Below are 14,637 nucleotides of genomic sequence, written 5' to 3' on the forward strand. Positions count from 1 at the left end.
GAGAAAAAAATATTTGAATCTGTTTGGCGATCCTAGTATAATGATGACGATCGTTAGTACTGGAACAATGATGCCTCAACCCTGTAATACTTTTTTTGAAGCTGCGGTTACAATTTAGGTGACATTTAAACTCTGTGTGTAAAATAATAAAAAAAAGAACAATCTTGTTTCGTTTTCAACTAAACACCATTCTATGCTATAAAGCAGGGTTTCTCAACCAGGGTTCCTTGAGCAATGGGCAATTTCTGCCCTTTCAGATAAGCTCCCAATGACATCATTGTTCCTTTTAGTTATCTGTAAGGGGGTAATTCTTCACAATGATGACAAGAGTAATGCCCCATACACACTTGCAGATTATCTGCAGACTTTTGTCTGCAGACTTACCAAAACCATATAATATGAGGTCAAACCTAAACACTTTCAATTTGTATGCAATCCGGCAGGCCCTTGCACTACATAGAAAAGGTAAGTCTGCAGACAAAAGTCTGCAGATAATCTGCACGTGTGTATGGGGCATAAGGAGCATTCTTCCCAAACTGTCACACTAATGTGTCATGAGTTGTAGATGTTTAATTTTTAGCAGGGGTTCCCGAGACCAGAAATTTATTTTAAGGGTTCCTCTGTGTTGAAAAGGTTGAGAAAGGCTGCTTTAAAGTATCTAATGCCAAGATAAGTTTGGTAGGCCATCTAATTAATTTAAGTGGTTGGTACTAAGACCAATTGAATGGAAGATGATCTTAAATTTATATTGAAGTACAATACTTATGTAGGTCATTAAACTATTGTAAACTCAACTTGACAATATTAAAAATACAAGAAAGCCGGAATGTAACAATTTGTACACACTGACATCTTACTTTATTAAAATCTTGTCAGCCTCTAGTTTAATGTGTTTTCTAAATTAAATGACTTTTCTAGAAATATGCCAGATAGATAAATAGAATATTTTCAGAGTGCTAAGGCCAATTCACCGTAGAATGTTTGGTTGTCTGTTCTTTCTGGTAAATTGCCCTGGTTTTACCCTCATAGACTGTTAGGATACAGCATAAGGACATATAACACAGAAGCATACTCTTACCACAGAGGGACACACTAATTAGCCATAACTTTATGACCACCCACCTAATATTGAGCAGATCCCTTTTTTGCAACAAAAAAAAGCCCTTTAGACACCATATTGGTGTTTACCCCTCGAGAAGTGTATATTGCTAGACCTCTGAAGGTATAATGAGGTATCTGGCACCAGGCTTCAGTAGCAGATCCTTTAGGTTTTGTAAATTATAAGGGCCTCCATGGATCGGACTTGTTTTTCCAGTACATTCCACAGTTGCATCATCGGATTGAAATCTGGAGAATTTGGATGCCCACACCTTACATTTGTTGTGTTCCTCAAACCATTCTTGATATATTTTTGCAGTGTGCCAGGGCACATCATCCTGCTGAAACAGACCACCGCAATCAGAGAATACTATTTTCATGAAGAAGTGTACTTGGTCAGCAATGTTTAGATAGGTGGTACATTTTGAAATAACATCCAAATGATGGCAGGACATGGTTTCCCAGCAGAACATTGCCCAAAGCATCACACTGCCTCCGCTTGCTTGCCTTCTTTCCGTGGTGCATCCTAGTTCCATCTCTTCCCCACGTTACTGATGCACACGCCCATTCAAATGATGTAAAAGAAAACATGATTCATCAGACAAGGCCGCCTTCTTCTATTGATTCGTGGTCCAGTTCTGATGCTCACATGCCCATTTTAGGCTTTTTTGCCAGTGGACATGGGTCGGCATGGGCACCCTGACTGATCTGCGGCTACACATTCCCCATACAAAATAAACTGCCCATTTTTTCTGCTTTCACCTTATAAACTTCAGGGAAAACATGTTTATATGCTGCCTAATATATCCCATCAACTTTAGGATGCAATTGTAACAAGATAATCAATGTTATTCACTTACCCTATCAGTGGTCATAACGTTTTTTTCCAGCAATCTAAAGGACTTACATACTTTGATGTTGGATCCCTAATACATCTGGGATTATACAGCACATACCATATGAAGGATGCATGCTAAGTTCTAAAAATTAATTTACAACAACTCATCAATAGAACTCACAGCACCATGATTTGAAAGATTGTTAACAGTTTTTACCTCTTAAGTAGAGTCTATTTGGTACAGCTTTATTGGTAAAGAGGGTTTCACCACCAACATTGAAAATCTGTTGGAAATTATTCAATCTCACTTCCACTACATTGAGTTGTTATTTTGGTGGCCACCTGAAACTTTGCCATTGGAAGATTTTTGAAGGGATTATGTATGCATGAATACCCTAATACTATTGATCAAATGGGCGGAGGAAGAGCAGCAGGTGGTTTTTAACTATGTATGTTTATGTCTTGTCTAATAAGTATTTTTAATCTATATGTAATAAAGATTTTGATTATAGTTCAACAATCAGAAGCTGGTGTATGTTCAGAATAGGGCAAAGAGTACACTCTGCACTATAGAAATACTTTGTCATTTTCTTGTATCACTTCTGGAGGAGTATAGTGATAGGTAGAGGCAATATCGACAGTTTGTTTGGTTTTCTTTTGCACTTTTAGCAGTGGACTTGGGTCAGCATAAGCTCCCTGATTGGTCTGTGGCTACACATTCCCCATACACAATAAACTGCCCATTTTTTCTGCTTTCAGCACATAAACTTCAGGGGAAACATGTTTAATTGCTGCCTAATATATCCCATCAACTTTAGACTGGATTCACATTGGATTACAGAGCGGCTCACAGCAGGAGGTCCGGTGCATTCCGTTCACTATTTCAGGTCTGAATTCAGTCCTAATTTTTGGCTGAATTCGGACCTAAAACAGACCAGAAGGCACATAGGAATTTCCTGCAAACTGTTCCATTGCGAAACCCACATCCAATTTGCACCAGTGTGAACCCAGCCTTAAGGTGCAATTGTAACAAGATAATCAATGTTATTTGTTTACCCTATCAGTGGTCATAAAGTTATGGCTGAATGGTGTAGTTTAGACTCAAGGGGATGAAAGGCAAAGGCTGATGGATTAAAGTAAATGTAAACCAATCACTGAAATCTCATTAACTTTAACACGTTAAAGGAATTTCATGAGTTGCTTTGAATTCCTTTTAAACTGTACCATTTAATAAATTAATCCCTTGTGATCCTGCCATAATTGTCCTTGTTTAAGCACTTCCTGTTGTGGGATGATCAACTATCCTGCATATTTCCCTTATCACATGCACCTATATGGGAAAATGCAAGTAGTCCTACCCACAAATATTGAGCAGGCCACTTTTATTACTATCAGTAAACCCATCCAGAGGAAATACATTATGTGCAGCCAAAGCTAGAACTAGTGCATATAGATGGGAAATGGCTAAAAAAGGCTGGCAGAGCACAGCAGCACTGATATACAAAAAAAAAAAGAGGAGAAAACAGTATTCCACAAAAAAAAAGATACACATTCAGCAAAATAAAACAGAGGAAAATGTTATATATTTATCCATTTTAAACTCCATTACAACCATTGTTTGCTTATAAAAATGGCAAGCAAATTGATGGAACCAGGGCCTGACTGTAGGAGCACAAACATTTTGGCTCAGAGCAACACCCTTCTACTAAAATCACCTCTTTTACATGGAACATTTCTTGTTTTACTATTCATATTGTAAATAAGGTAATGATGGTAAGGTCTGAGCATGTAGGCCCTTTACAAAAATAAATTGAAGTGGGTGACTGGGGACAAAGAGAAGGCAAATGTATGAAATGTCTTCTTCAGCTCTGTGAATACAAAGGAGCATGGGGGAGCTCAAGTCTATAATGGGGATGATATTGACAAATGATCCACAATATCTCAAAATTGATATGGTTCAGAAATATTTAGACAGAATAAAGGTGAATAAAGCACCTGGCTCAGATGGCATACACCATCATGGATCCTTAAAGAATTGAGCTCTGTCATTTCAAAGCCGTTCTTTTTCATTTGTAGGGACTCTTTAATGACTGGAATAGTACCACAGGTTTGGCGTAAGGTAAATGTGGTGCCTATATTTAAAAAGGGATCAAAGTCTTTACCAAGTAAGTGTAGACCTGTTAACCACTTTACCACCGGAGGATTTTCCTGCTAAAAGACCAGGGGTTATTTTGCGATTTTTTACTGCGTGACTTTAACGGACAATCGCGCGGTCGTGCGACGCTGTACCTAAACGAATTTCACGTCCTTTTTTTCCCACAAACAGAGCTTTCTTTTGGTGGTATTTGATCACCTGTGCGATTTTTTGATCACGCGCTATAAACAAAAAAAGAGCGTAATTTTTGCAAAAACAACAATATTTTTCACTTTTTTTTATATGAAATTCCCCCAAAAAAAAATGTAAAAATCAAAATTTTTTAAAATTTTCGGCCAATTTGTTTTACGCTACCTATGTTTGGTAAAAAAAATCGCAAAAAGCGTATTTTGATTGGTTTGCGCAAAAGTTATCGCGTTTACTAACAAAGGGAAAGATTTTTGTCATTTTTGGTGTTTTTTTTTTTAACGAGTAATGGCGGCGATCTGCGATTTTTTTTGCGGTACTGCGACATTGCGGCGGACAGATCGGACCCTTGACTGACATTTTTGACACTTTTGGGGGTACCAGTGACATTACTGCAGTAATCAGTGCTATACATATGCACTGTTACTGCAAAAATGACACTGGCAGGGAAGGGGTTAACAGTATTGGACAGGGAGGGGTTAAGTGTGTCCTAGGGGCGTGATTCTAACTGTGTAGGGACATGGCTACTAGTGTAAAAACAAAGATCAACAGTTCTACATAGTAGAACTGTTTGATCTTCACTTTTACACAGGGAGAACTGACAGGTGGCTTGTTTACACAAGCCGCTCTGTCTTTCTCCCGCTGTAGCGGCGATCGTAGTGTGACCGGCGGACATCGGGTCCGCCAGTCACACTCCCGCACTCCTCCGTGAACGAGCCTCGGCGGGCGCGCGCCTCGGCGGGCGCGCGCCCGCCCGCTATTGGCTCTGGAAGGAGTGACAGGCGAGCGACGTAGACCTACGTCACTCTGCCTGGCCGGGGCCGACTGCCGCAGTAAATATACTGTGCGCAGTCGGCAAGCGGTTAAGTTAAACTTTTATATTTGGGAGAATACTGGAGAGTTTAAAAAAAGACCACATAGATGAGTTCTTGCTAGAAAAAATATTTTAGGCAACAGACAGCATAAATTAGTGAAAGACAGAAGTTGTCAAACAAGCAAAACCTTAGACAAAAGAGTGGTTGTGGATATAATATACTTGGATGTAGCAAAAGCACTTGACACAGATCCCTACACATGGCTAACGTGTAAGGTAAAGTCTACAGGGTTGGGAAGATCAGTTTGTAAATGGATAGAAAACTGGCTAAAAAAAAGAATTCAGAGAGTAGTGGTTAATTATTCTTACTCTAAATGGTCTAAGGTTATCAGTGGTGTACCCCAAGGTTCAGTGTTGGGACCCTTACTGTTTAATATCTTTATAAATGATATAGGGTCTGGGATTAAAAGTACCATTTCAGTCTTTGCAGATGACACCAAGCTTTGCAGTGGAATAACTTCCTTACGGGATGTCTCCAATTTATAAGCTGACTTCAATGCACTGTTTATTTGGGCAACTATGTGGCAAATGAGGTTTAATGTTGATAAATGTAAAGTTATGAACTTGGGGGCTAAGAATATGTATGCAGCATACATACTAGGGGGAGTACAACTGGAGGAATCAATTGTAGAGAAGGATCTGGGTATTGTGGTAGATCATAAACTTACTAGTAGCATGTAATGCCAAGCTGCAGTTTCCAAAGTGAGCAAAATCCTTTCTTTTAAAAGAGGTATAGACTCCAGGGAGAGAGATATCATTTTGCCCCTGTACAAATCATTAGTAAGACCTCATCTAGAATATGCAGTTCAGTTTTGGGCACCAGGTCACAAAAAGAGAACCGAGGAAAGTGCAGAGAAGGGCAACCAAACTGATAGGAGGCATGGAGGAGCTCAGCTATGAGGAAAGATTAGAGGAACTAAATGTAATCTCTCTTGAGCAGAGGAGCTTAAGGGGGATATGATCAACATGTATACTATAAATACATAAGTGGTCCATATAGTGAACATGGTGTAGAGTTATTCACCTTAAGGTCATCACAGAGGACAAGGGGGCACATATTACACCTGGAGGAAAAGAGATTTATTCTCCAAATATGGAAAAGCATCTTCACAGTAAGAGCTGAGAAAATATAGAACAGATTTCCTCATGAACTGGTTCTGGCCACCTCAGTAGATTGTTTTAAAAAGGCATGGATTCTTTCCTAAATGCACATAATATAACTGTATACTAATATTTATAGATAAAATGATCAAGGGAATATCTGATTGCCTCTTAGGGGATCTGGAAGGATCCATCCCCCGCCCCACCATGGAGAAAATTGGATCATGCTTTATTGGGATTTTTTTGCCTTCCTGGACCAGTTTTGGTAATAGGATTGTGTATTTGGAGGTTTTCGAATTTTGTGTGTGTGTTTTTTTTCTCTGTGCATTAAACTGGATGGACTTGTTTCTTTTTTCAACCAGACTAACTATCTACCTATGTAACTATGTAATGTGTAAATCTGTAAATACAAAGTCTGTAAAATCAAGGACTTTTTTATTTGCTTATATATCCATTTAATGCTGTTTTAACAATAAGCATACTCACAATGGAAGTACAATTCTTCATCTCCATCCTGACTTGCCTTGCTGTAGCCACACTGCCTGTGAAAACAGAGCGATAGGTAACGATAATGATTTTGTGCCAGTTATGTTTAATTTTGTAAAGGATTAGTTAATTGGTGTTTTACAGTGTTTTACTATGTACAGTATATGAAATCTTTCTTTTTCAAACAAACATTTAATACAGTGTGTACCTATCTATGACACTGGTGTTACAGAGTGTCATTGATCTAAGGAGAGGGCACATGAGAAACTGTTTGCTTTCAGATGCTCTCTTAGGCCAGCCATACATGGTTGGAATCTCAGCCATTTCAGCAGGAACCGGTCGAGATTTGAATGGTTAAAGGGCAGGCTGAATGTATCAATTTGATGAATTAACTGCCAGATTCTCTTGTGATTATCGATTTGATTATTTTGCTATTATTATAATCACTGTCTTCTCCCAGCTGGGATAGATTTCCTGCCCACGCCCCCACTGCCGGGAGAAGACAATGGCTCGGCAGGAGGGATTCCCGCATCAACACTGTCTGTGTTGATAGGGAGATCAAGCGAATTTCCTTCTTGGAAACCGTGGTTGCAGGAAATAAATTTTCTTCGTGTATGGCTTGCCTTACTCTCTTCCTCACATTACACTCCTGAATAAGCTATACTGTAAGGGCTGCAACAAGCTTTTGCGCTGTAGTACCATGTGTATTATCACATGTGTTACTGCAACATACAACATACATTAATGCTCACTATGTGCAGCTGTTATGCACATGTGTTGCATCTCACCACAATGCGCAGTAACACACAACCTTGGGAACCTGCATCAGAAAAATGCTGCATTCATTTTTTTGGTCTGTTTCTATATGTTGGCAGCTCAATCAAAATGAATAGGCTGTTTTAATACAATGCATGTGAAAGCACATATGTGAATGCAATTCATAGGAATGAACAGGTGTAGTGGGCCTTAGCAGTAGAGTTTTCATTATGCAAAATTAATGTTTACTTAGCTTAGTTATCCTGCAAAAGGCACATTTGTTTTTCTTTATTCTTAATTTCCCTGCTCATATAGGAGAAGTCAAAAGTCAACATAGTTTTTATCTTATTTACTTAGCTAAAATAACTTTCTCTACTCTTAGCACCGGTTCACACCAGAATGTGGTGCAGGAAAGGTACGCTCTGTGCACTTTTCCTGCTCCATGTTCAAAACACACTGCCTTTGCAATCTGCTGTGGGTGCCAATACATTGTTAATGGCACCCCAAACACAGTGGGTTTACATGCACAAGATCACATGGTATCCCAGTACCATGCTATTTTGTGCAGCACGTTTTTCAAAGTAATGAATACATGACTTTTTGTGAATTCCAGTGCAATTTGCAGCCCATTCAAATGACTGGGCTGCCAAATCACAGTGCAGGAGAACACACATGTATTGAACAGGATTATGGACCGTGTTCCTGTGCGATTATACACTCTAAACTGTACAGTGGTCTGCACAAATATATTTATTGATATATTAATAAATAAAAAGCAAAATTAATGTATGTCTTTTATATCTGGAGTTCAACTTCAACTTTTAGCGGTTCAAATGTTGTACCACTACCTATGTAAAACAAAATAATTTGTAAATATGTAATCCAGTAACATAAATTGCAAATTAGATTACATGGGAAAATTGTTCTTTTTGTTACAGGTTAGGAAGTCTTACCTTCTCCATATCATGAGTCCCACCACCATGGATAGCAGAACGATGAATCCAGCCACAGACACTATCACTATGATGATGAGAGGGTTCTGTTCACTGGATGCCAGAGCCACTGCAATACACATGAGTAGAGTATGTCATTAAAATAGGTAATGTTTCTATGGACTTCAATAGAGAGAAGAGCAACACACACAGATATGTAATAAAATAAATGACTTCACTTAAATCAATACTTTTATCCCTATTGGAAAAAACCTTGAGGCACACCTTGGGTGCCTTGCTATTAGTCAGTGAGAAGATTAATTGCATTCAATGACAGATGGCAAGGCTCAGATTTGCTTAAAAAATATATACTTCAATTAAACTTGATCATTTTGAACAGAGTTGCTGTATTTATAGATTGGCTCCACTTGCTCTTCTGAAACACCCAGTTCAGAGCTTATGAATATGTAATGCAGTGTTTAAACTAGTTTATATACCACCCTTGCTCTGAACAACACAAACAAACAAAAGGGCACACATGCCTAGTGCATTAACAACTTTTTATTTGAAAATAAAACCAAACAAGTGAATGCTTACAAAAGCCAAAGATAAACCAGCAATGTACGTACATAAAACCAAGTTGCAAGGAAGTTTAAAATAGAGATGAAACTCATACTACCCTAATATACATCAGACTTCTAATTTTGACTTCTGGGGGCTGGCCTCTGAGACTGATGTGCAATGATCCCTCCTTCTTTGGGAGAAGCTGTAGGCAAGTGTTTTATTTAGTGTTTTATTTAAGAGGAGAGAAGTTATACAGATTAGAACTTTTCTAATTTTGTGGACTTTACCATCAGTTTCTTTGGAGACTTTATTAATTAATAGTAAATTTAAATTGACATTTATGGTTACACCTTGCACTTTATGCACTGGACATTTGCACTTATCTTTATGAGTTTTATTATATGTTTGGTTATTTGAGACACATAATTTGCAAGCGCTAAGCGCTGAGTTGTCCTGTTTTACTAGAATTTTCCCTAGCTAAATATTTAAATTATATTTATTAAGCATTTGTATGATGTTGGGAGGACCAAATGCTAGGTCTACTGTAGGCTATATTGTATATATTGTATTTTTTTATTTATATAGTATATATTTTACAGAAACAAGAATATATTTCTCTTAAAGCAGTAGTAAACTGCTGCCCCCCCCCCCAAAAATAGAAAAACCTGCAAGACAATAGCATAAAAATTTTGAAATACTTATCTTAGAACAAAGCTCCTGCAGCGGTCCCCGGTCACCGCTGAGGGAGCTGAACATGTTCCCCCTGCGTTTCTTTTGGGTTTGCGGGCTCTGAAGCTGTGAGTGGCATGATATGCCGGACCTTTAGAGTGCATGCGCCGCTGATGTCAGTGGCTGTATGCAGGGTGAATATCTCCTAAACCGTGCATGTTTAGGAGATATTCATTTTACCTACAGGTAAGCCTTATTATAGGCTTACCTGTGGGTAAAAATCACTAAGCAGGGTAAACAACTGCTTTAAGAACGTATTATACACCATACAGTATATCTAGCATCCAAGCTTTCTGCCCCTGGCTCCTGGCCTCTTTTTCGATCACTGAGAAAATACTGTACATTTCTCAAATATCCTAATTTATATAGTTACATAATGTACATAGGCACATAGCTAGTTTGGGTAAAAAAGACCATCTAATTCAACTAATACAAGTGAAAAAAAAATATCCTAAAAACATAAAATCATACAATCCTATACTCACAGTTGATCCAGGGGAAGCCATAAAAACCCTCCAGTAAAGCTAATATACATTTTATGGAGTGGTAGCATTTGGCTTTTTTTGGCATAAGTTGGTGCATGCCTTATTTTAGAACCAAAACTCTTGCTCAAGTTTCTTTTAGGCCATGCATAATAAAAATGACTACTTCTTTAATTGCTTCCATCTGTGTTTTTAACTAAGTTACACTCTTGCACTGAAGCACTATTTTCTGAGAGTCACTTATCTACTCTAATCAATCCCAGTATGTCAGAATAAACTTGAGCTCTCAGCTTCTTGGAGGAAGTAGAGCACTCCGATTCAGTGTCTACATTATAAGCTGCTTCCTTCACCTGCAATTGGGCGAACTGCTACAACCCGGTCACTACCTCCTTCCTCTTCTTTTTTATGTTTTTTTCACACACCATTCTGTGATAGTCTTACTGGTGCACACACCTCTTGCCTTTGCTTTTTTGGTCTCTGCTCTAGTAACTAAAAACTTAGTGATGAGAGAGAGAAACAAAGTACTAAGCAAAAAAAACACTAGCAACCTCTTTAGGTTCTGCAAATAGAGGTACACCCTCAATCAAGAGCTTTTAAAGGAAAAATAGTCCCTATGTGCCTCACAGGAACAGTTTGTGATCACCTTGCTGTAAGTCATGCAGATAACACAGTAGTACAGTTTCACATGCAGTTTTAGGCCCCTTGCACTTGGAGCTGTCTAGGAGCAGTGCAACCCTCCCAGTATGTTAGCTGTAGCTGGTAGGGACAGGTTCAGCATCAAGTCCTGTTACAGGGATACTGTTTAAGTCTCTAGTGCTGAATGCTGTACCAGACCTTTATCCTTGAATGCACAGGTCCCTAAATACTGGTACCAATTGGTACAGTGTTCAGTCCTTTCCAGCCAGAGCCTACCATAGACTTTTATAGGCTGCCTGCAGCAGGGCTGGAAGCTGCAGCTCTCCTTCCCGGGTGCATTAAAAAGCCAGGAGCAATATACTGCTCTTAGACATCACTGTGTGCAAGGGGCCTTAAGCAGTATAAAATAATCCAAAATGATAACAGTACTGCAGCCCTGAAAGTCACAGCCAGAACACCAGAAATTCAACAAGGGCACCAAACAGGCTGAATGCACTGCAATCAACTTGGCCTTGGAAGGATATGAAGGAAACCCACGTAAAGCAGGAGGCCTAAAGCCACCACTACACAGGCCCTGCACAGCTCTAGACCAGGTGAGATGCAATATGGGAGCCAGGATGCATGATGTCACATCTACCCCCTTTACCATCTAAGGTACACCTTTCCCTGAATTGAATCATTGTCTATCTTTTCAATTAATTAGTCACTAAGGTGATAATATACATCAAAGATGTGGGAAATAATTGGACTTTCTGTTGGACACAGTATTTAAATGACCACAACAATTAAATAATGTTTATAAGAAAATTTTATTTGACTTTGGCTGTCAAGTGTCTCTGTGACAACATGTGTACAGGCTATGGGGAGTTGCTTGGGCAGAACGGTGATGGGTAAAAATAAACGCAAATGTCACATTTTTCTTTAAATAAACATAAACATCTAATGCTGGTATCCTGCCAGGTCCACTTTAATGAAATCCGTATTTCAAAATTACTCTGCTGAAATATTAAATGAAGCCTCTTGGCTTCCACAAGCTTTGACACAACCATATAAGATGGCATGAGAAAAAAAAATATTCCTGTTTATCACAAGGCCGTATTAAAATGATGACATCTGAATGCTTTTCTTATTCATTAATTTTCTGCCACCCAATGTTTGAATAAGAAGGCTCTAGGCAGCTACACTTTTTTTCCATAAAAATTTTATTGGATTCAATTCATTCTGAAAATGTCTCTTGAGCAGTAAACGGATGCAATTTAAGGCCCCGTTAAGCACAATCTGTAAAATTCATACCGAGCAAGCTATCATTCCAACCTTTCATTTATATCTGTGGTGTCTGTTTAAATGGAAATCATCCCTTTCTCAGCCAACAATATTTTTGACATGTATGCCTCTGCCGTACCTTTTTAACCAACTGTGGGTTAGCTATCTATATTGTGGCTTTAGAGCCCTTTAATGGAACAAAATGAGAGGTTTTCATACATACATACAATTTCTCAGCAGATAAAAACCACTTGCCCCAACTAATCGGTTTTCTTTCAAATGGATATAAAATCCATGCCCTAGTTAATCCTTAACCTCAGCAGCCTTAGTTCAGATTACAAACCTAGGGAAATCTTAAAATGTTGCCGATGGCTTTACATTGTAATAAGAGTAAAAACTGAACCACTTTGCAAACATTAAATGTAATAATGCATCTACAGTATATAGGATAAGTATTTTTTTTAGGTCAGCTTAGTTTACAGGTTGGGCAGTATCATATTTTTTTAACTTAACAAGTTTACAGTTTTGGTAGTATCATTTATTTTTGTATACAAACGTTTTTATTAAAGGAAAATGGGTGGTACAGGAGATAAATAAATTTTTTAACTTTATAACTGATCTTTATAATTCGATTTTTTTTTTAACCTAACCTTAGCTCCATGTTTTAGTGAAGTATAGTTCCAAGCAAACAGAAGCATTGGAAAATTGCAAACAAACTATTATCTTTACTACTAGATGTGCCCACTGTGTAAACTTTAAAAACCATATGTTTTCTTAGCTTCATAAGTATACCGTGCTGGGAATGTGTTTGGGAATGGGACGATAACTGCCTTTTCTGTTACCAGAACAAAACCAAGTCTGCCTGAGTGCTGCTCAGCCATTCACACTGAACTTTGTATTCTATGAATGAATACAAAGCTTCCTCTGATTGGCTGAGCTGAAGAGACAGGCGTATGATGTCATGATCTCAGACTTATCCAGTTAGAAGAAGCTTTGTACTTATTCATAAAATACAAAGCTCTCTGTAAATGACTGTTCTAGTCCCACTGGCAGAACACAGTGTTGTATATTGTATTTAGCTGAGGCTACATACAGATAATACAGCACACACAGTGAGCACATCTAATATCAAAGGTAATAGTTCAAATGGACCAGCTTTGTCAAAACAAACTATTTAAACTTCATTAAACTATGAAGATCAGCTTTAACCACTTAAGCCCCGGAGGATTTTCCTGCTAAACGACCAGGGGGTATTTTGCGATTCGGCACTGCGTGATTTTAACAGACAATTGCGCGGTCGTGCGACGCTGTATCTAAACAAATTTGGCGTCCTTTTTTTCCCACAAACAGAGCTTTCTTTTGGTGGTATTTGATCACCCGTGCGATTTTTACTTTTTGCACTATAAACAAAAAAAGAGCGTACATTTTGCAAAAATAACAATATTTTTCAAATTTTTTTATATGAAATTCCCCCAAAAAAAAATGTAAAAATCAAAATTTTTTAAAATTTTCGGCCAATTTGTTTTATGCTACCTATGTTTGGTAAAAAAAAATCGCAAAAAGCGTATTTTGATTGGTTTGCGCAAAAGTTATCGCGTTTACTAACAAAGGGAAAGATTTCTGTCATTTTTGGTGTTTTTTTTTTTAACGTGTAATGGCGGCGATCTGCGATTTTTTTTGCGGTACTGCGACATTGGGGCGGACAGATCGGACCCTTGACTGACATTTTTGACACTTTTGGGGTTACCAGTGACATTTCTACAGTAATCAGTGCTATATATATGCACTGTTACTGTAAAAATACACTGGTAGTGAAGGGGTTAACTTTATTTGGGAGGGAGGGGCTGTGTGTGTCCCTAGGGGCGTGATTCTTACTGTGATTGGCTGTGGCTCTAGCTGTAAGGACACTGATCAACGGATCTACATACTAGATCCGAGTGATCAGTGTTTTTACAGCGAGGAGAATGACAGGTGGCTTGTTTACACAAGCTGCCTGACATTGTCCTTCTCCCCCGCCGATCGCCGAGTGACCGGCGGACATCGGGTCCGCTGGTCACACGCGCGGGGGGGTCCGTGACCGCGCGGGAGCGGGAGCGCGCCTCCGCGGGCGCGCGCTCGCTCCCCAGAGCCTCACAGGCGAGCGACGTAGACCTACGTCAATCTGCCTGTGAGGGGCCGACTGCCGCAGTAAATATACTGTGAGCAGTCGGCAAGCGGTTAAACTAAAAAATATTCACCATTTTAAACAAATGTCATTCAAAGCTGTGAATGTTCTGCACTCAGCCTCCTGAATGTTCTCCTATTTGCCTGTGTGTCAAAGTATTTCTCAACACATATTTGTACAGAAGCAAGAAAAGCAATTACATAGTTAAATGTTCTTGCATTGTAAGACCACTTACTGTTATCTTACATATATATTCTTATTATAGACAAATTTACCACCCTAACTCCTCCTACAGTTTTTACACTACATAGACAGTAATATACCCAAATGTGCGGATTGTACCCGATTGGTGTGCTATTACTTTGTGGAACGT

The 14,637-nt window shown here is 38.7% G+C and overlaps 1 protein-coding gene across 1 annotated transcript in view; it reads right to left on the minus strand.

Moving 5' to 3' along the window:
• Positions 1–14,637, minus strand: part of EPHA10 (EPH receptor A10) — a 963,870-nt gene that overhangs the window by 146,352 nt on the left and 802,881 nt on the right. The window contains exons 8-9 of the mRNA XM_082245791.1: positions 8,448–8,556; positions 6,739–6,794 (exon numbers count right to left, since the gene is read on the minus strand). Of these exons, the coding sequence (XP_082101917.1) occupies positions 6,739–6,794; positions 8,448–8,556 (165 nt within the window). The remainder of the gene's footprint in view (positions 1–6,738; positions 6,795–8,447; positions 8,557–14,637) is intronic.

Source organism: Pelophylax lessonae (assembly GCF_965119305.1).
Source record: "Pelophylax lessonae genome assembly, chromosome: 2".
Taxonomy (NCBI): domain Eukaryota; kingdom Metazoa; phylum Chordata; class Amphibia; order Anura; family Ranidae; genus Pelophylax; species Pelophylax lessonae.